Source organism: Leopardus geoffroyi, chromosome A2, assembly GCF_018350155.1.
Source record: "Leopardus geoffroyi isolate Oge1 chromosome A2, O.geoffroyi_Oge1_pat1.0, whole genome shotgun sequence".
Lineage (NCBI taxonomy): Eukaryota > Metazoa > Chordata > Mammalia > Carnivora > Felidae > Leopardus > Leopardus geoffroyi.
Window position 1 is genome coordinate 163,608,838 of NC_059331.1, and position 18,683 is coordinate 163,627,520.

At 49.6% G+C, this 18,683-nt stretch overlaps 1 protein-coding gene across 2 annotated transcripts; it reads right to left on the reverse strand.

The window, feature by feature from the left end:
- Positions 1-1,586: 1,586 nt before the first annotated feature.
- On the reverse strand, positions 1,587-17,121 carry ABCF2 (ATP binding cassette subfamily F member 2). Of its 2 annotated transcripts, none has more exons than XM_045496201.1 (15): positions 16,911-17,121; positions 16,052-16,249; positions 10,185-10,397; positions 9,508-9,690; positions 9,245-9,416; positions 8,013-8,108; positions 7,080-7,182; positions 5,798-5,893; positions 5,503-5,622; positions 5,328-5,417; positions 4,857-4,967; positions 4,126-4,188; positions 3,797-3,925; positions 2,926-3,129; positions 1,587-2,218 (listed from the first exon to the last, which is right to left on the reverse strand). In XM_045496201.1, the coding sequence occupies exons 2-15, from the start codon at positions 16,206-16,208 to the stop codon at positions 2,081-2,083; spliced, it is 1,875 nt and encodes a 624-aa protein (XP_045352157.1). In that variant the 5' UTR covers positions 16,209-16,249; positions 16,911-17,121; the 3' UTR covers positions 1,587-2,080. The 2 variants fall into 2 exon arrangements, with proteins under 2 accessions (XP_045352157.1, XP_045352158.1); XM_045496202.1 differs by having other exon boundaries at positions 16,745-16,911.
- Between the last annotated feature and the right edge of the window lie 1,562 nt (positions 17,122-18,683).

Genomic DNA, 18,683 nt, shown 5'->3' on the forward strand with positions numbered 1-18,683 from the left:
TGCACGCTAAGGTTTAAGAGGACCGGAGGGCAATTCATAATCCGCAATAAAGCACTACTTTTAGGCCTTGGTAGAGAGATTGTATACAGTGGGCTTTTTAAGCATCCTCCAAGTTTTTGAAACTTTGGCTTGTTTTTTTTTGGGGGGGGGAGCGGGGGAGAGACAACCTGTAGCCTATTTCGATTCCTCCACTTCTGAAGCCTCGGTACCTCAAGGGTACGGTGGAGACCAAGGGATTTCAAGGCGAGTTCCTGCCAACATACCCGGGCGCTCCCTTGGCCGAAGCAGCGGAAGCTCTCACCTCCGTTCCCCTCATTCCAGCAGTTCATTCTTGAGGCCATCCTCCCCCCTACCCAAGTCTCTGGATACTCAGGGCAGACAGACTTAGGCTATTTTGCTCCAGGTCCCACGAGAGGCACGAAGCCACAAAGCCAGGCTCAGGGCTGGAGGGCAGAGGAGTCCTAGCCTCACCCCGGCCTCGGCCGTCCAGGGATCAGCTGCAGCTTCTCACGTCACGTTCACGCTTACCATCCCTTTTCCCCAGGGACGCTCTTGGACTTCAGGGCCGCCTGAGGTCCTACTCACCTTTCAAGTTCGAGTACCAATCCTGCCTTTCCGGACTCACAAGAACTTCCCTCCCTTCCGAACCCTTCTGTGTTTCCCAACAAGTCACAGTTGAGCCTCTGATTTATGCCCTGTCTCGTTCGCTAGTCATTGCTGGCTTCCCATTAGATCGTGAGCTCCTTGGGGGTTTGGACACCACCTGGGACTTTGTTTTGAGTGTTTGACAGTCTCAGATGTACTGTAATGAGCACTGAAAAGCCACGGCTGTGTATGTTTCCCCACAGGGCCGGCCGCTGAGGCCTCAGAGGTGATGAAGCCACACCAGTAAAAAGGGGCACTGGTGTCCCTGGTGAACAAGGGCTGTGGATGCTTGTCAAGTTCAGACAGACCACGCAGAGCTCTGGGTTGGAAGTAAATTAGATCACGCTAACAAAAATTAAGGCTGAGAACAGGCAAAATAACAAAACTTCCTCATCCCACCCAGGAACGGTGGCTCACAAACCCGTGTGAGATGCAGACTCCCGTTTCATCTCTCTCACCCACCAGATGGCATCAGTAGGGCAGCGCCCGGGGATCTGCAGTTTAACAAGCACCCCCACCCCCACTGCCCCAAGTGCTGTGGTAGAGGCTGCAGCAGGGGAGCCTCCGACCACCTTGAAAAACACGTTCCAGGAGAGTGGTTCTCAAAGTTCGGCCCCCAGACAAGCAGCATCAGCAGCTCCTGGAAGCGTGTTGGAAATGTTTTACTTCCTGGTCTCACCCCGGACCTACTGAATCAGAAACCCTGAGGCAAGACCCGGTGACCTGTGATATCAAATGAGTCTTCTAGGTGGTTCTGATGTGTGTGTTGTGAGGCAATGGCCTAAGAAAAGGCAGAATTTCAATCAAAGGAAGGAGAGAGTTACTCCAGCCCTGCTTGCATCCATTCTGCCAATTTCCACCCAAGCTCCTGCTGAGGGGATGTGAGTATTGGCGCTGAGGGGAAGAGGGAAGCGAAGGGCCCAGAGACCAGAAAAGGAAGGTAGGGACCATGGCTTCTTCTTTCTTTATTGGACACTTGGTAGATGTCACGCAGGTCTAAAAGTTACACTGTTAAATAATTATTTAAAAACCGACCAGGACTAAAGCCCTGGTCCACAGCTCCAAACCAGAAGCGGAAAGGAATGGGGGCGGTGGGCTGGGGGGTATTCCTCCAACATCACCAAAACCCAGAAAACGAGGACCCTAAGCTCTTTCACAGGCCAACCCAGGATGTGGGCCCTTGGGCTAACCCTCAGGTGCCTCTGGCTGCATCACCATCAGGTCAGTAACCAGCAAGGAGCTGGCAGAACAGCCAGCCGAGTCCAGACATGGACAAAAGTAACTGCAAGGACAGGAAACGGACAGGTACTGTCCAGCTGTAGATAAGATCACAGAGTGCAGCTAAGGCAGGTGGGGACGGGGGAGGGGCTGGGGAGCGGTATTGCAGCAATGCAGGAGTGTGGCCCCAGAGGCCCAGCCCAGCCCGGGCAGGGGCTCACACATTGTGGGTCCTCCTGGTGAGCTGGGGCTCCTCGCCCACCAGCTTGGACTTGAGGTGCTCCTTGTAGGCCAGGATGTCTCCAGGCCACTTGGTGATTGTCTGCTTCTCACAGACCCAGATTTCCTGTGCAACCTAGAAAGGAAATCTGAGGCTCAATCCTCCTGGCCAGCACTCTCCCCATCCCTGCCCAGAAGACCACTGTCAGAGGAATTCCAGGAAGAAACCTCCACCGCCCAGTCCCGTATGCGGCTCACAGTTCCACTGTCTCTCTGTTCTCTGGGATGCCTAACCCAGGGGTACCGTAACCAGCAGGTTTGGAGCCTTCCAAGCCACAGCCTGCTCTGTCTCCTGATTTCCAGCTCCCCGGCAGGGCGTAGAACTGTTTAGAGGCCTCGCCCGCTGCTTCCTGTTCTCTATCCCATCTTTCCCAAAGCTTCAGAGAAATGACCAGCGGCCTTTCCACCAATGACTGGTGGTAGCCCTCTAGTCCAAATCCTCCTTAGTATAATACTACTTCTATGCTGAAGAATCTTGAGACAGTAGTAAAAGCACCCTATCCTCTACCCAACTCCCTCGCCAATTCTGGCTAACATTGCCAAATGCCAAGTAGGCTGATGTCTCCAAATAGCTACTGAAAAAATGAAAGTTTTCCATTAAGGCTTTCTCAGTTTTTCAAAGAGCCATAAAATCTGGTCCTCATCACCCTGTCTACACCCTGAGCCCTTTTCCCAAATCCAATAAACACATATTAAGTGCCCTCCACATGCCATGACTGTGTCCTACCCAACCTTCTCCTGGCTGCCCTCCTCTCTGATTTCCACTCCAGCCAGGGGCCTCACCTGCTGAATGAGTCTGAAATCATGGCTGACCAGCATCATACCACCCTCAAACTCGTTGATGGCATCGGCCAGGGCGTCGATGGTCTCAATGTCCAGGTGATTAGTGGGCTCATCCAGGAAGAGCATGTGGGGGTTCTGCCAGGCCAGCCAGGCCAGACACACTCGGCACTTCTGCCCATCAGACAGGTTCCGGATTGGGCTCACCTGCGTGGAATCGCGACATTTACAGAACCTGGTGTTACTCCCACCACACAGCATGACTCGCTTTCCCCCCCGCTGCTTCTCCATTAATACTGCCACAATTCTACAAAAAAGAAGACCCAAGATCACAGTGAGATGATACCAGTCTCTCAAGGCCTATAAGGGATAAGTGCAGAAGCCGGAAGCACTTGCTACTCAGGCCACACCTCTCGCTCTCCCTTGGCACTTAAATCGTAACTAAGTGGAACAATGTGGTGGACCCTCAATCGAGATCTCAGTCCAGGAACTCGTTTTCTAGGTTTCAATTTCCCTCCCCCTCAAGCATTCTGGTTTATCTTGCTAGACTGGGATGCTATCCCTGCCCCTTCCTCATAATGAGACCTGAATTCTCCAATACATACTCCTAGGCCAAAGGAAAGCTAGCGGGTTCTTTCAGACGCTAGAATCAAAGGAAGAGACTTTTCAGTAGAACACTTGAATCTCAATCTCAGGGTTGTGAGTTCAAGCTCCACATTGGGCATGGAGCCTACTTTAAAAAAAAAGAAAAAGAAAAAGAAAGAGACTTTTGGGACAGCTCCCGAACTTGGGTCACCAGGGCAGTGCACCCTGGCCGTGTAGCCACAATCTCCCAGTTATCTGGCGCTGTTCCCCCACATCCCCCTCTGCTGACCTGCTGCTTCCCAGTGAGACCATATCGTCCGATGATCTTCCTCATTTCTTCCTTCTCCTTGATCTCTGGGTAGCACTTCATCATGTACTCCAAAGGTGAGAGGTCTAAGTCCAGCTGCTCTTGTAAATGCTACAGGAAAAAAGGAATCCACTCAGATGTGACTGGTGTCCCACTTCAAAAGGAACCTCGCTGGGTTAACTGCTGAGTAACTCTCCACCTCTACCCAGGCACCTGTTCAAGATTCCAGGAGAAGCAGGCAAAAGCTGACTTGGTCACATGCAGCCCCCTTTCCACACCCTGGGCATTTCCCCGGACCCCAAGGCCTGTACCTGATGGTAACGCCCTATCTTGACATGAGAGTGTTTTCGGATCATCCCGTCTGTGGGTAGTAGCTAGAAAGAAGAGAGTATTAGGTGGAAAGATAAGCACACAGAAAGAGAAACTTGTGAGAAGCAGACACAGACAGAGTAGGGAAATAAACATATGTTCACTGAACAAGACTCAGAACTTCCAAATAGAATCTACATCACTACCTCATAGACTGCTATTCTGGCCACTCTAAAAATATTTAGGAAGATATACTGAAACAGATGTTCTCAAGAGAGGCAAAGATACATACGACACGGTCTACTTAGTAGTTAAAGGTCTACTACAGAAGGTACCACCAGTAAAACAAAGGACTCGTATATATGTACAACATGGGTTTTCTAAAACAAAAACACAGCTCTCGATGCACAGATTCCCTTGAGATGCTCTAGCTGAAAACAGAAAAATGTTGAGGCACATGCATGTATTCTCTCTCTCTCTCTCTCTCTCTCACACACACACACACACACACACACACACACACAAACACACTCCCCTCCCTCCCTCTCTTTGAGAAAACAGCTCCAAATCTCAGCACTGCCAATGACAACATCCCCCACCCCAGAAGCTGACTCACTCACCACCAGGGCACTCAGGCGCCTTGAGGGCCTCCGAGAAGCCCCTCACACCTTCCCTCCTCAGACACAGTAAGCACCTACTCTTGGAAGTCCCATGCCCCAGCCTGGCACCATACCTCTCCGGTTAGCAGCTTCAGAAGAGTTGATTTCCCCGCTCCATTGGGCCCCACCAGAGCCACTCGTGTATCGAGATCAATACCAAATTCTAGATTGTTGTAGATGCAGGGCTGAGTGGATGAGAGAGATGAATACGAGGTTAGGTTACCAATCAATCTGGCTGGCAGATTAGCCCTGTCATGTCCCCCATCGCCACCGGAGTAGGCGGGAGTATGGAGGAGGGAGGCAGCTCTCAGTGCAGACCCCAACCCACTGCCTCCACCCGCCATCTCAGCTGAGCAGTTTTCCAAGTACTTGAAGAGGGGCCACTCAAGTCCCTGGATGAGGCACCTAAGCTGCTATGCCTGAAAAATCCTGTGCACCACACGGGTTAGCAGGTGTGTTGAGCAAAGAACCGGAGACTCTCCCAACCTGTTGATGCTTATCTTGTAAAATGTGTCCCAGCCTCCCAACCACACAGGAGGACTCACCCCGTCTTTTGTGTACTTGAAGCTCACGTTCTGCACCATGATGACAGGCGGAGGAATCTTGCCACACGGTGGGAAATAAAATGACAAGGTCTAGGAGAAGGAGAGGGCGTTTTCCGGTTAGATCATGTCTCCTCCGCCTCACCTCGGACACTAACTCCACTCGCTCGGACCCCACCTTGTCACTCACGACCCTTTCTGTCAGTCCTGATGCCATCATTTTCTGTAGCGTTTTCTCCTTGCTCTGGGCTTGCCGGGCCAGCTTGGCGCTGCCATGACCAAACCTAGCGATGTAGTTCTGAAAGAGACCAGAAAGGAAGGGGGCTTGGAGCAGGGGCAGGTATCAAGCAACTCTCCTTAAATGCGGGGTAGATACCGACGACAACGTCTTCCTGACACCCGGCACCCCGAACTCCCCACGTACCTTCCCCCAACTCTCCACGAGAACGTGAGCTCATCTACAACTGCCCTACCTTCATGTGTGCGATCTGATCTTGCTCCCAGTGAAACCTCTTCATCTGGTTCTCTTCCAACTCCAGCCGTGTCTTCACATACTGATCATAATTACCCTGAAGAGAAATATGCCAGGTAAGGCAGGCAGTTTTAGCCTCGGTCCCGGGTTCTCAGGGTTTAGGGGGATGTGAGATGGCATCGGACTTGGCCCTGGCTAGAAGACTGTGCAGTAGGGAAAGAGGAAGGACATTGGCAAAGTAAACCCTAACCTAGAATCTGAAGTCTTTCCATTTGTATGCCTCTCACTCTTAGCTTAGCCGGAGCAGGGCTCCAGATCAAATCCTCAGGTTAGCCGTAAAGACACCCACAGCACCAGCAGTAGCCCTGATCACAACCGTCATACGGACATCACGAGGCTCACAGCCTTCCAAGAGGACCTCCTACTACTCCCCACCCTTAGAGGCTCAAGCCCCATGCAGGCTACAGAAACTGCGCCCAGGAAGGAAGACAGCAGACCAATCAGATTTAGGACCTAGCAAATGCTGCACAATTGGACTGCCATGGTTTCTACCTGCAAAGAAATGGACTCAACCTAAATATTCGTCAGAAAGGGTCTGACAAATAAAGGAGTGGATAGCTACACAATGAAATATTATGCAATTACTGAAAAGCATGAGGTGGATCTATAACTATTCATATGAAAAGCAGCGCAAGATATATTAAAATGTAAACGCAACCTACAGAAGAGAGTGATTATTAACATTACAGCTGTGATGTGTATACACAAAATTTTCTACAAATCCATGCAAGTACACATAAAATCTCTGGAAGACTATATGAGAAATTATTAATACTCCCACAGTGAGTATAACTACGAATGAAAAGGACCTATTTTTTCTTTTTTTTAAATACGGATAATGAAAAGGCAAGGCAGACAAGTGGGCTGTTGAGATCCGGACTCCCAGTCTTCACGGAAAGAGAGGTAAATGGGCTGTCACAAAGCAGAGTTAAGCAGTCATTCAAGAAGGCGGGGATTGGCAGGGCCTGCCTGGGCACCATGCAAAGTCAACCTCTTTACCATAAGGCACACACATCACGTACACAGGCTGCCAATCAATGGCCTACAACCTGAGAGCAACTACTTTGAGACTAAAATAGAACAAGCGGCAGGACTCCTTGTCCACATCTTTTTATAGCAATAGGTAGAAAAGGGCTGCTAAGTCTGTTTTGTTTTTTTTAAAGGACACCTTCAAGGAACTGGTAAGCGCTGAGGTTGCTGTGCAGACGCTGGGGCCTACTCACCGTGTAATACTTCAGTTTCTTGTTGTGCATGTGAATGATGTTGGTGCAGACACCGTTCAGAAAGTCCTGGGAATGGGAGACGAGGACCAGGATGCGCTTAAAACTGCAAAGCCAGACAACCAGTCAGGGAGGTGCTCCAAACTGTGACGGTCCACAGCAGGGGAGCGGAGAGGCCCAGAAAACCTTCATGCTTTCCCGTCCTGAGCACCCGTTAGATTGAACGGCCAATTCCCGGCTCTCAGCGACCACCTAGGCCGCCAGTGCACCATCTACCTGGAACGACACCTTGACCCCTTTCAGTCTGAGTTTTCTCCATCTTCCGTTCTAATGTTCAGCAGAATGGAGATGGTAGCTTAACAGTGATGGTAAAAACAAGCATATGTACACAAACATATCCGTAAATGTACGGAATACTGTGGGTGGGAAGAACTGGAACAGGCGCAATAAAAATCACTGTAGTCCTCTTTCTGAAAGAAGGTACCAGTCACTGCAGAGACCGCTAAAAGCCTTCCCTCAGAGTTGGTACAGTATTCCGGGTTATTCAGCGCTGCAGCCATACAAGGACCATTGCCACATCAGCTAGGTTTCCTTTGCTACTGCATCACGATCTTAAGTGGGAATCCTGTCTTTATATGACGCATGTAAATACGGTTAAGACAAAAATACAGTCTTTAATAAAGGTGTCGTATTTTAAATGGAAGAACCAGAAAGTTAAAAAGCTTCACACATTTCAGGCTAAAAAAAAGAATCAAACCAAATGGTCTCCCCTAAAGGTGCTTCCTACTTTTTCAACCTGGCCTTCACCCGACCTTGCGTCAGTTCATTTTCTCATTGCTCTAGCATCACTGCGGTTTCCGGGCACCCATTTCCTTTAGACTGCTCAACTCCCCCTTCGGGACCTGCCCGTTCCCAACCCCATCCCTACCCCCTTACGTCTTTAATTCTTCTTCCAACCACACACAAGCATCGAGGTCCAGGTGGTTGGTGGGCTCGTCCAGCAGCAGCATGAAGGGCCGAATGAAGAGGGCTCTGAAGGACAGGAGAGGAGACAGAGCCCCTTCAGTCTAATGGGCGCTACGCAGGAGGGGACTTGCCTGCTACCTGCAACCCTGGTCAGGCCTGGCTTGAGTCCTGAAACCAATTCTAGGTTCTACACCTGAGAGGAAAGGGGAGAATGAGGAGAGAAACGAGAGTTGAAGAGCTGAGATGAAAGGGCAGAAAACAGGGCTGAGAAGCAGAGGGATGGTGCAGTTTGAAGATAAGGTTGTAAAAGTCCTTACGAGTCTGCAGATCTTTCACGCTGAAGTTGGTGACCGTCAGGAAGACAAAAGGATAGAGGAGATAAACTGCTAAGGCAAAATAGCATTCAAGTTAAATCGATGGGGTTGCCAGCCTTTAGCAAGGAGGGCAAAAAATGTTCTTTTCTTAGATGGAATCTCAGCAAGGGGACAGCACTGGTTCCCACATCTGCAGTCACCGCACTGCAGAGCTTTTTAGAAAATTTCTGGGCACCAAATTCCAGTATTCCAACCACAGAGATATGAAGAAGAGGCTAGGAAATCTGTACCTCTGCAGCTCCCTAGATGAACGGAGGTGGCTAATCCTTGCACGTGGAACCACTGCTCTCGGCTCCAAAGCACACGCAGGCAGCTTTGCTAAAGCAGCAAGTGTCACCAATTCACTTGGCAGAGAACAGTGGAGTGAGGGAACCACCTACTTAACTGGGGACTTTCTGGGGGGACTGCTGAGGGAATGATGGTCTACACAAACTCACTTTGGGTCCAGCTCACAGGGGGATAAGGAAAGATCGCTTAACAGCTGTCTAATATTTTATCTTTATGCAGCAACAATTAGAAGGACTGAAATACAAAAAAGGATAGGATAGGAGTCAGGAAGAAAAAAGAAATGGACCCAGTCTACCATTTTACCCCAGGCTGATCCTAGGATTCCTAAAGACTGTGCCAGAGATCCAACAATGGTCACTTCAGCCAGGAGGCTCGCGCCTTAGCCCACGCATACCACCCCTCCTTCACACTGTTGATGTCGTGTCTCGTCTGGCACTTACTGACCCCTGACCTCTGTTCTACACAGTTCCACTGGAGTGAGCATCCAACCCTGAAGGAAATGGGGAACTACAGAGGGTAGAGAAGGAGAAAGGAACTCACCTGGCGAGGGCAACCCTCATTCTCCAGCCCCCACTGAAGTCTTTCAGCTTCTTGCGCTGCATGGCAGGCGTGAAACCCAGTCCATGCAAGATCCGCGAAGCCCTCATCTCCGCCTTGTCGGCATCCAGCTCCTCCAGTCGCTCGTAGAGCTCCATGAGCTTCTCACACTCCGCTGTGGGCGGCATATGGCTCGTGAGGCTCCCCGGGCCTTTCTTGGGAGGAAGCCCACCCCCCGACCCCCCGTCCCAAGTCAGGAGCCCTACCATCCTCGTGAGCCAGCCGCTCAGCCTCCCTCTCCAGCATGGCCCGCTCCGTGTCGACTTCCATCACACACTGCAAGGGTGTCTTGTCACTAGGGGGCATTTCCCGAGTCAGATGGTAGATGTCAATGTGCTCGGGGATGGGCACTTCCCGTTTCCCAATAGCAGAGAGCAGCATGGACTTTCCTGAGAAGGGCAAGCAGAGAGTGGGCAGAGGACACTCGGCACAGGTCTGCCTGTCATTCCCCTGCATCAGCTCCTCCGCTCCAGCCAAACCACGACCTCACCATTTTGTGGAGCACCTTCCTTCCTCCCTTCCTTCCTTTCATTTGTTCAAATCCTACTACCAGTCACCCCCACCCCCCCGGGCTACCTTTCCAACCTTCCTCCAATTCTTGTCCCACCCCTCCTGCGTGAAGTCAGTTCGCCTACAGCGGCCTCGCACACCACCATTCCTGCCCCTCCCGCCCACTTCTCCAGCACCTACTGTCTGTAACTGCTCACGTGTTACTTACCACACACTGCTCTGTACTGCTAGTTCCTTTTCCCTGGACATATGTGGTCTCCCACCCATACTGTAAACTCCTCGCTTTGCATATAGCTGGTGCTAAGTAAATACTTGCTGAGTGACAGACGAGCCAAGGAGAGACACCTCCCACCTTGCCTTCCAAGGGCCTCACCAATTCCATTTAAGCCAATGAGGCCATAACGACGGCCTGAGTTTAATTCCAGTTTGGTGTCACTGAGCAGCTCTTGACCATGAAAGGTGAGGGAGAGGTTGATAATGTGGGCATCAGTACTGTTGGGGTGAGAGGCAAGGACACCGGTGACAGCGCGAGCAGCAGCTTTCTTCATCTCAAAGTCCTCTAGCTCCTTGGTCAGCAAATCCACTTCTGGAGACAGAAAAGAAGTTTGGGAATAAGACAGACCCTGCTCTCGCACTAAGTCACGTCCTACAGCATTCAGACAGTTCAGTCAGTAGAGAATCAGACTTTTAAACTGAGGGTCCAGGGTTCAAGTCCCTGTTTGGGCATTTGTAGCTTTTGCCCCTTACTCAGATTACCAAATGTTGTCATATCAAGCCTGAAATGCTGAAAAAGGCATGCCCTGTAGGACCTGGTTCAAGATCAAGTGGAGGTGATTCACATGTTTCACAAGCTTTCAAGAGCGTACAGATCTGCCCTAACACCCTTCTTTCACGGACTACTTTTCACTTCACAACTTGTTCTTTTTTTTTTTTTTAAACTTTTCTAAGACCAGCGGCAACTTTATTTTATGTTTATTTATTTCTGTTTAGCTTTATTTCTGTTTAGCTGCCTGTTGCTGAAACGTGTAAGCCAGGCCTAAAGAGAACATACAAAAAAAAATAGAAAACATTAGAAAACATTTTCTGGCACCTTTTCAGGTTTCCTAAGATCATGTCATTTTGGCATTTTCTTCCCATAAACACGATCAATTAAATCACAGCACAAAAGAGAAAAACATTGTGTCAAGCCAGGGCAATAACAAAACAAAATATCAGCTTTTTTAAGAAATGGAAATATACATACACAGGTAAATTGCCCATAATAAGCAAAAGGCTCAATAGAATCACAACTTGCTCTTTTAATTCTAACCTCTCTTGTTCTTTTTTTTTTAATGTTTCTTTTTTTTTTTTTTTTAATTTTTTTTTCAACGTTTATTTATTTTTGGGACAGAGAGAGACAGAGCATGAACGGGGGAGGGGCAGAGAGAGAGGGAGACACAGAATCAGAAACAGGCTCCAGGCTCTGAGCCATCAGCCCAGAGCCCGATGCGGGGCTCGAACTCCCGGACCGCGAGATCGTGACCTGGCTGAAGTCGGACGCTCAACCGACTGCGCCACCCAGGCGCCCCATTAATGTTTATTTTTGAGAGAGAGATAGAGAGAGCACGAGTGGGGGAGGGCAGAGAGAGGGAGACAGAGGATCTGAAGTGAAGATCAGGCTCACTGACAGCAGAGAGCCTGAGGTGGGGCTTGAACTCACAAATGCGGGATCACGACCTGAGACGAAGTCAGTTGCTCAACCAACTGAGCCACTTAGGGGCCCACTTCTCTTGTTCTTAAATGACATAAACGCATGAGGGGAATGGCTAGAACTCTCAATTTTCCTGCATAAGTATGTGTTAAAGAATTAGTCCTAAAACCTAAAAGCAGACACTACAGAAGTGCCATTCTCTTATTCCATGACCTACTGGAATTCCATACTCCAGATATACTTCTCAAAGTTTTTTACTTATTTGAGAGAGAGAGAGAGAAAGAGAAAGAAAGAGAGAGAGAGAGAGAGAATGCACATGTGTGTGCAAGCAGGGAGGGGCAGAGAGGGAGAGAGAATCCCAAGCAGGATCCACGCTGTCAGTGCAGAGCCCGAGTTCAGAGCCAAATGCAGCGCTCGAATTCATGAACCATGAGATCATGACATAAGCTGAAATCAAGAGTCAGATGTTTAACCACCTGAGCCACCCAGGTGCCTCCAGATATACTTCTGAGCAGCACAGAAGGGACCAGTGTGAGAAAACGCACAAAGGGATCAACACAGGCCGAGCCACGGCTGGGCAAACCAGACGCTCCCAAATCTGGAGGGTTTAAGAGATGCAAACGGACCATGAGCTGTTGTGCCTTGGTGGTTTTTCAGGCATCACTACATCTGAAGCCTGGGAAGAACTATCACTATTAATGGCTAAAAATGTTGAGTTTACTCTGTGCTACACCATTGTTCTCTATCTTAATCCTTACAACACGTAGGAGATATACACTGACAATCCCGGTTTTATAAGTGAAAAAGCCAAGTAACACAGCCAAGGTCGAAAAGGCTAGTTAGCGACAGAGCCAGAACTTGAACCAGGTGACCTTAACTATGTCACTATACTACCTTTCCATAAAGAAAAGTGCCCATAAAGTATTACTGAAAGTGGGACAGAAATGGGGGTGGAAGGAGTCCCGGTAAGCTTCTTCGAAAAGAGTAAGGCAATTTATGTACGTTTTAAGGAAGCAGTCAGAAACTACACATGAGGTTCCACTACTATGAGAATGTGCTGATTTTTTAAAATTTTAATGTTTATTCATTTTTTTGTGTGAATGTATTCTCAAGTTGGTTTCCATACAACACCCAGTGCTCATCCCAACAGGTGCCCTCCTCAGTGAATCTGCTGATTTTTTAGTCTTTGTTACCCTTCCCTATGTTCCCTTAGTGACTTCACAGAATCCTGGGAATGAGAAGAGTGTGTGCTTGTCCCCAGGAAAAATAAAGACAGGGTAGAGGGGTGAAGACAGCTGTCTCCTGGGGGAGAGCAACTCCACGGGAGAGGGTGTGTGGTGGTTAGTCACAGGTCATTCTCTGAATACCCCATCCTGTGAGGTGCTTACGAGCTGGTGCTAAACCTGCTCTGCCTTCAAGGAGCCAACACTTGGGCAGGGGCTGCCCCACTAGACAGCTGGCGGGCACTCTGTCCGCAGCTCTGGGTACAGTGTTAGAAATAAGTGCTTGATGAGTACTTTTTGAATGGAGATCAAAGTTTTTGTTTTGACTCGCATGAAGGAATTTTCAGTCTCTTTTCTACACGGTTGAGTTACCAGACTTCCCACAACTCCGATTCTTGCCAATCCCTATTCCAGATGCTGAGAAGACACAGTAGGAAGAAGTTTATGATCTAGATCAGGAGTTGGTAAACTTTTTCGTGAAGGGCCAGATGCTAAATATTTTAGGGTTTATGAGCGAAGTGGCCAAATCAAGATATGTGAAATGTAACCACTTTAAAAATGTAGAAAACCATTCTTAGCTTGGGGTTGGGATGGAGGTTAAAAAAAAAAGGCTGGCCAGATTTGGCCAACAGCATGTTTTTGTAAAGTTCTATTGAAACACAGCCACACTCATCATTTACATAGTGTCTAAGGCTGCTTTCACTACAATGGCAGAACTGAACAGCTGCAACAGAAACCATATAGCTCACGAAGCTACAAATATTTACTACCTGGATCTTTACAGAAAAAGTTTGCCGACCCCTAGTCTAGATCTCCATCTGCTCAGGCAAGAGGAAGATCAAAACTAAGGGAAAGCTAATATACCATTTTCTTTTGATCTCTTCAAGTTGACAGCGTTATGACCTAAGTCATCTCCTAAGCTTCAAAAGAAGGAGACTTAAACAGACCTCATTTTCCTAGCCTACAGCATCCCAGAAAACACTTGTCACTTAAAGACAAATGAACAGCACTGAATAAACGGAAAAGGGATTTTGAAAGAAACTTCATCACGGAGAATATTGTAGACTTCACAAGCAGTCTCTTTCTACTTACTTCCCAACAAGAGGACCAGCTGAACTCCAGTGCCTGTCTTGACGAGTCTCACGTTCTAAAGAAGGTTAATCTGTCAAAAGTCACTTTCTGTGATATACATCTCGATCTTTCCATACCTTACTACCTCAGGAAGACTGTGGGGCAGTGGCAATGGCAATCAGTAAAGGTTGGAGAACGGTAACCTGTAGCATCACGTAATCTCAAACTCAGGAGAGAGGACCCGGTCTTGGGAGAGGAAGCAGAAATGACACAGGTCCCTGGCAATAAGAAATGTTTTGAGGGGCACCTGGGTGGCTCAGTCGGTTGAGCATCTGACCCTTGATTTCGGCTCAGGTCATGATCCCAGGGTCGTGGGATCGAGCCCTACGTTGGGCTCTGTGCTGAACACGGAACCTACTTAAGATACTCTCTCTCTCCCTTCCTCTGCCCCTCTCCTACCACTCATGCTAATAAAAAATTGAAAAATTGAAAGACAGAAAAAAGTTTTGAGAGGGCTGGAAAGAAAACAAAGGTCACATTTCAGAACAGTAGCTCCCTGAGGAAGCAAGGTGAAAAAAACCAAAGATCTATTACTGAGATGGGGATTCCACAGCTGGGTTCCCTGAAAAATCCCATTTTCCAAGGAGCAAAGAAAGGTAAACAAGATATTTGTGATGGGAACAGTGGACAATAGTCTCAAGAGGGATTCACTTTGCCACCTTTCCAATTCAGCCGGAATAACTGATGACATACCTATAGAGCTGATGACAGACATTGCTTAACCGTGGTTCCTGAGGGCCTAGACAGGACCGAGCCTTTCTAAAATAGAGGTCACAACTCAGCCTGCTCATCCACACTCCCGTTATTCTCAACTTGGCAATCCTCCACTACTCCAGCCAGGAAAAAAATTTCCCCATGGCCTGACCTTACTGAACCAGCTTTCTCCCATAATTCTTATTTTGGAGACAATTCCTACCACTCAGCTCTCTCTCAATCACTTTTAACTCCCCCTTTTCTGAATTCCTATCTGTTATGACTTGTATTAGTAATTCCGCTCTCCTCTTCAAACATTTACATAGTATCTCAGTCTGCAAGGTTAGTCCTATCACCGAAGACACATGGTCCCTGCACTCAAAGGGTAAACAATGTAAAGAAACACAAGAGACAACATAAAAAGTAACACCATTGGGGCACCTGGGTGGCTCAGTCGGTTAAGCGTCCGACTTCAGCTCAGGTCATGATCTCACGGTCCATGAGTTCGAGCCCCGCGTCGGGCTCTGTGCTGACAGCTCAGAGCCTGGAGCCCATTTCAGATTCTGTGTCTCCCTCTCTCTCTGCCCCTCCCCTGTTCATACTCTGTCTCTCTCTGTCTCAAAAATAAATAAACGTTAAAAAAATTAAAAAAAAAAAAAAAAGTAACACCATTAAGACAGCATAGGGGTATAGTGAATGGTACTACTTTAAAGGTCAGGTTTGATGGGGGAAAGGTTTTGCTATCCTGAGCTAGGCCCTAAGAAAAATGTCAAATGTAGCTACTCGCACAAAAATTGTGGTATTAGAACTTTAGTGTAAAGGGACAAAAATGTGACTAGTGAAGGGACAGTAACAGTCCGGATGGAGCGGGTCTGTTCAGGGAATCTTCAGAGGGACAGAAAAGGAGGCTGGGAACAGACTGTCAAGGGCCTGGAAAATTCTGTATCACACACTGCCACGTTTCCTTAGCTGGACCGTAAGTCAGCAGATGGTTCATAGTGCGTCGGCATGGAGCACGGTGCCTAGCACTTGAGAGGTGCTCAATAAATATTTCCCCAAATATAAACAACAGGAAAGCATCTCTTTGCTAGGAAAACTCCATAAAACAGTTCCTACGTTTCTCTCTTGGGACAGTCACTACCCCTGGAAGGACAGAGGTATAACGTGGCAAAGAACCTGGCGCACTGACCACCCTGTGCAGAAACGCAGGAAACTGAGAAAAGGGCAAGGAAATGACCTCCTGCTCCCAGTGCAGCGCCCGGAGCAGCAAGGCAGCACAACACCCATAGATGTGTTTGCCACTAGCTACGTGAGAACCTTGTGTCCAGTCTCCCTGATCAATGACAAGAAGGCACAGCTGCAACTCTAATTGGTTCGGGTCACTGTGAAAAGTTCTGCGGCACCAGACTTATCCTCCAGGGCCGCCAGCGTCAGGACTCTGGCTCGGGCTTGGGGAATCCATCCATCCATCCATCCCAGGAGCCCACCTCTCCCTCCATTCACCTGTGGTCTCTCGGCCATTGGCCTCATTTTTCTCCTCTGCCACCTGTGGTTCTGTGACAGCGTCTCCGTTCTCTTCGTGGCCCTTCCTGGGCCGCTGTCGCGCTTTGGCAGCTTCCTTCTTTTTGGCTGCCTTCTTCTTGGCCAGGTCAGAGGGCATGGTGATGAACCACAGGGGGTACGAAACTGTTCTTAGGGAGCCTGCAGGGAGGCAAACACCCCCAAAAGTCTCAACTTGCGACGGAATGCCTGGGCCCTGCCCCATCCCGCTCGGGAATTTTCCCATCGAGCTGCCGAGCCCCAGCTCCGCCCATGCCTCGCCGCTCCCCATTTTGCCAGGGTCTCCCAAGCCAATTCTGGTCCCCGGCCGCTCTTCTAATCTTAACATCTCTTCCCTCAGGCTCCGTCCACCAATCCCCACGGGCTGCCTCACTCTGGAAACGCTCCTCCTTTCACGGCCTCCAGTCAAGGACCAGGTTCTGCCCCCGCGGCAGAGATCCCCGTCTCCGGTTTCCCCACAACTTGGCGCTCCGCGCTCCAGCCGGCCGCCTCGCTTTGCCGGGCTTCCTCCTCCCGTCCGCCTCAGGCCTCCTCTCCGTCGTTCCCCCCTCCACACCACCTAGCCGTCGGGCCCAGCTTCTTCCCGGGACGCGCTCGGCTTCCCCTCGTGAGTCCCCTCAGGGTCTCCTCACTCACCATCCCCTGAACCTCCCCCGGCCCCCGCCCGTCAGCGTCTCTCCCTCGGCCCTTTCTTCTCCTTCGCAGCCTCCTCCATCTCGACCCCGTCCCTCCTCCTTCTCTTCTTCCCTCCCCCGCCTCACCGGCCAGCACCCTCCCCCCGGCGCCCCTTCCCCCAACTCACTGGGCCTCGCCGCTCGGCCTCTGTCGCAACAGAGCTGCTCCTTGGGCTCCTCCGCGTGCGGCCGGCTCACCAGCCAATCACGGCATCGCGCGGCTGTCGGCGCGCCGCCGCGCAGGATCCTGGGAAGTGTTGTTCTCCAGTCGCGGCGGCCGGGGGGGAGACCCCTCCTCGAGAACTACCGCCTGTGGCAGGGGCCTCCCCGGCCCGCGTGATGTCATCAGGCGGCGCGAGGCCGGCGGGGGGAGGGGGAGCGGGATTAGTGTCCGGGAACCCGCAGCCAGCCTGCCCGCTTCGGGCCCTGGAAACTGCAACTCCCAGACTGCTCCTCCGGTAAGGGGCTGGGCCTTCCAGGCTTTACCCCACCTCTCGAAAATCTGTCGAGTTCTGTGGAGGCACCGAGCTCTTAGGGCCGCACAGCCGGCTCAAACAGCGGGGCGACGGACTACACTTCCCAGCAGGCACCAGGCGGGAGTGGGTCGAAACAATGGGAGAGAAGAGGAGGGAGGTGGAGGGAAAAGGAGGAAGAGTGAAGCGGCTGGGAAGAGGCGGCCCGAATAGGAGGCGCATCACTACGAAGATGATGCGAAGAACAGAAATCCCTAAAAGAAAGGCGTCCTCCTTTTATGGAACTGAGATCTTAGAGGCTGGTCTAGTGTTAGCCAAACTTTTAGAAGGTGCCGAACGTTCTTCCTGAACGTTGGCCGCTTAGCCTACACTCTCTAGAATTGTTAGATTCCCATCAAAGCCGTGTAAGTCTGGTGGTAAGAGCTCTGAAGTTAAAAAAAAAAAAAAAAAAAAAAAGACCCATTTCCTGAGTTCAGCGGTATCATTGGTTAGACATGTAACCTTGCCCGTTAGTTTTCTTTTGAGTCTTACTGTTTAAAATCCCTCAGACTTCTCACCTACATTGTACATTTGTAGCCTCAAATACAAGGCAGGCCCTTTGTGACTGACCCTGTTACTTCTCCAGGCTTCTGATCAGCGGTGCTTCACCATCAGTGACACAGCTGGAGGGAGGCAAAATGAAGCTTTTACTCCTTTCGAGCACGTTCTCCAAATTGCCCTACCCGAGTTAAAAAACAAAAACAAAACTCACTCCTCTCTCCAGAGAACTAGTTTTCCTCTTCAAACTTGATGCTTCAGTAGAATCTACTTGTATTTCAAGTAAGCCTTGCCATTTCATACCTTCATGCCTTTGAGCGTAGCTTTTTCTGCAAGACCCTCCACCAATTAAGTGCCCACTGTGTGTTAGGCTCAGAGCTAGATGCTGGAGTTGCAATGGAAACAAGTTATTCCCTGACCTCAGGGAGCTCACGATTAAGAAGGAACATTTAAAGAGTAAATGGGTGCCTCGGTGGCTCAGTTGGTTAAGCGTTGGACTCTTGATTTTGGCTGAGGTCATGATCTCGTAGTTTGTGAGATTGAGCCACATGTCTGGCTCTGTGCTGTCAGCACATAGCCTGCTTAGGATTCTTTCCCTCTGCCCTTCCCTGGTGCACGAGCTCTATCGCTCTCTCTCTCTCTCTCTCTCTCAAAATAAATATACATTTAAAAAATATTTAAAGAGTAAACAGACCATGACATTCAGGTGATAAGTGCCATAAAAGAAGTGACTTATGCATGCTGTTCGAGTATGTAGGTGGGGCTCACTTGACATAGCATAACTAAGACCATGAATTCTGGGGGCAGACTGCCTTCATTCAGACCTCTCCTCTATCATTTACAGTGTGTGACCTTGGGCAAAATACACCCTCCTCTGTAAAATAGCAATGA

Excerpts from the sequence above, each read along its gene's own strand:
- ABCF2 (XM_045496201.1), bottom strand. The coding sequence starts at position 16,208 with ATGCCCTCTGACCTGGCCAAGAAGAAGGCAGCCAAAAAGAAGGAAGCT. Across the intron at positions 4,189-4,856 it reads TGAAGCTGCTAACCGGAGAG|CTACTACCCACAGACGGGAT; the intron begins GTATGGTGCCAG and ends TCTTCTTTCTAG. Across the intron at positions 3,130-3,796 it reads GTCTCACTGGGAAGCAGCAG|GTGAGCCCAATCCGGAACCT; the intron begins GTCAGCAGAGGG and ends GATTCCACGCAG.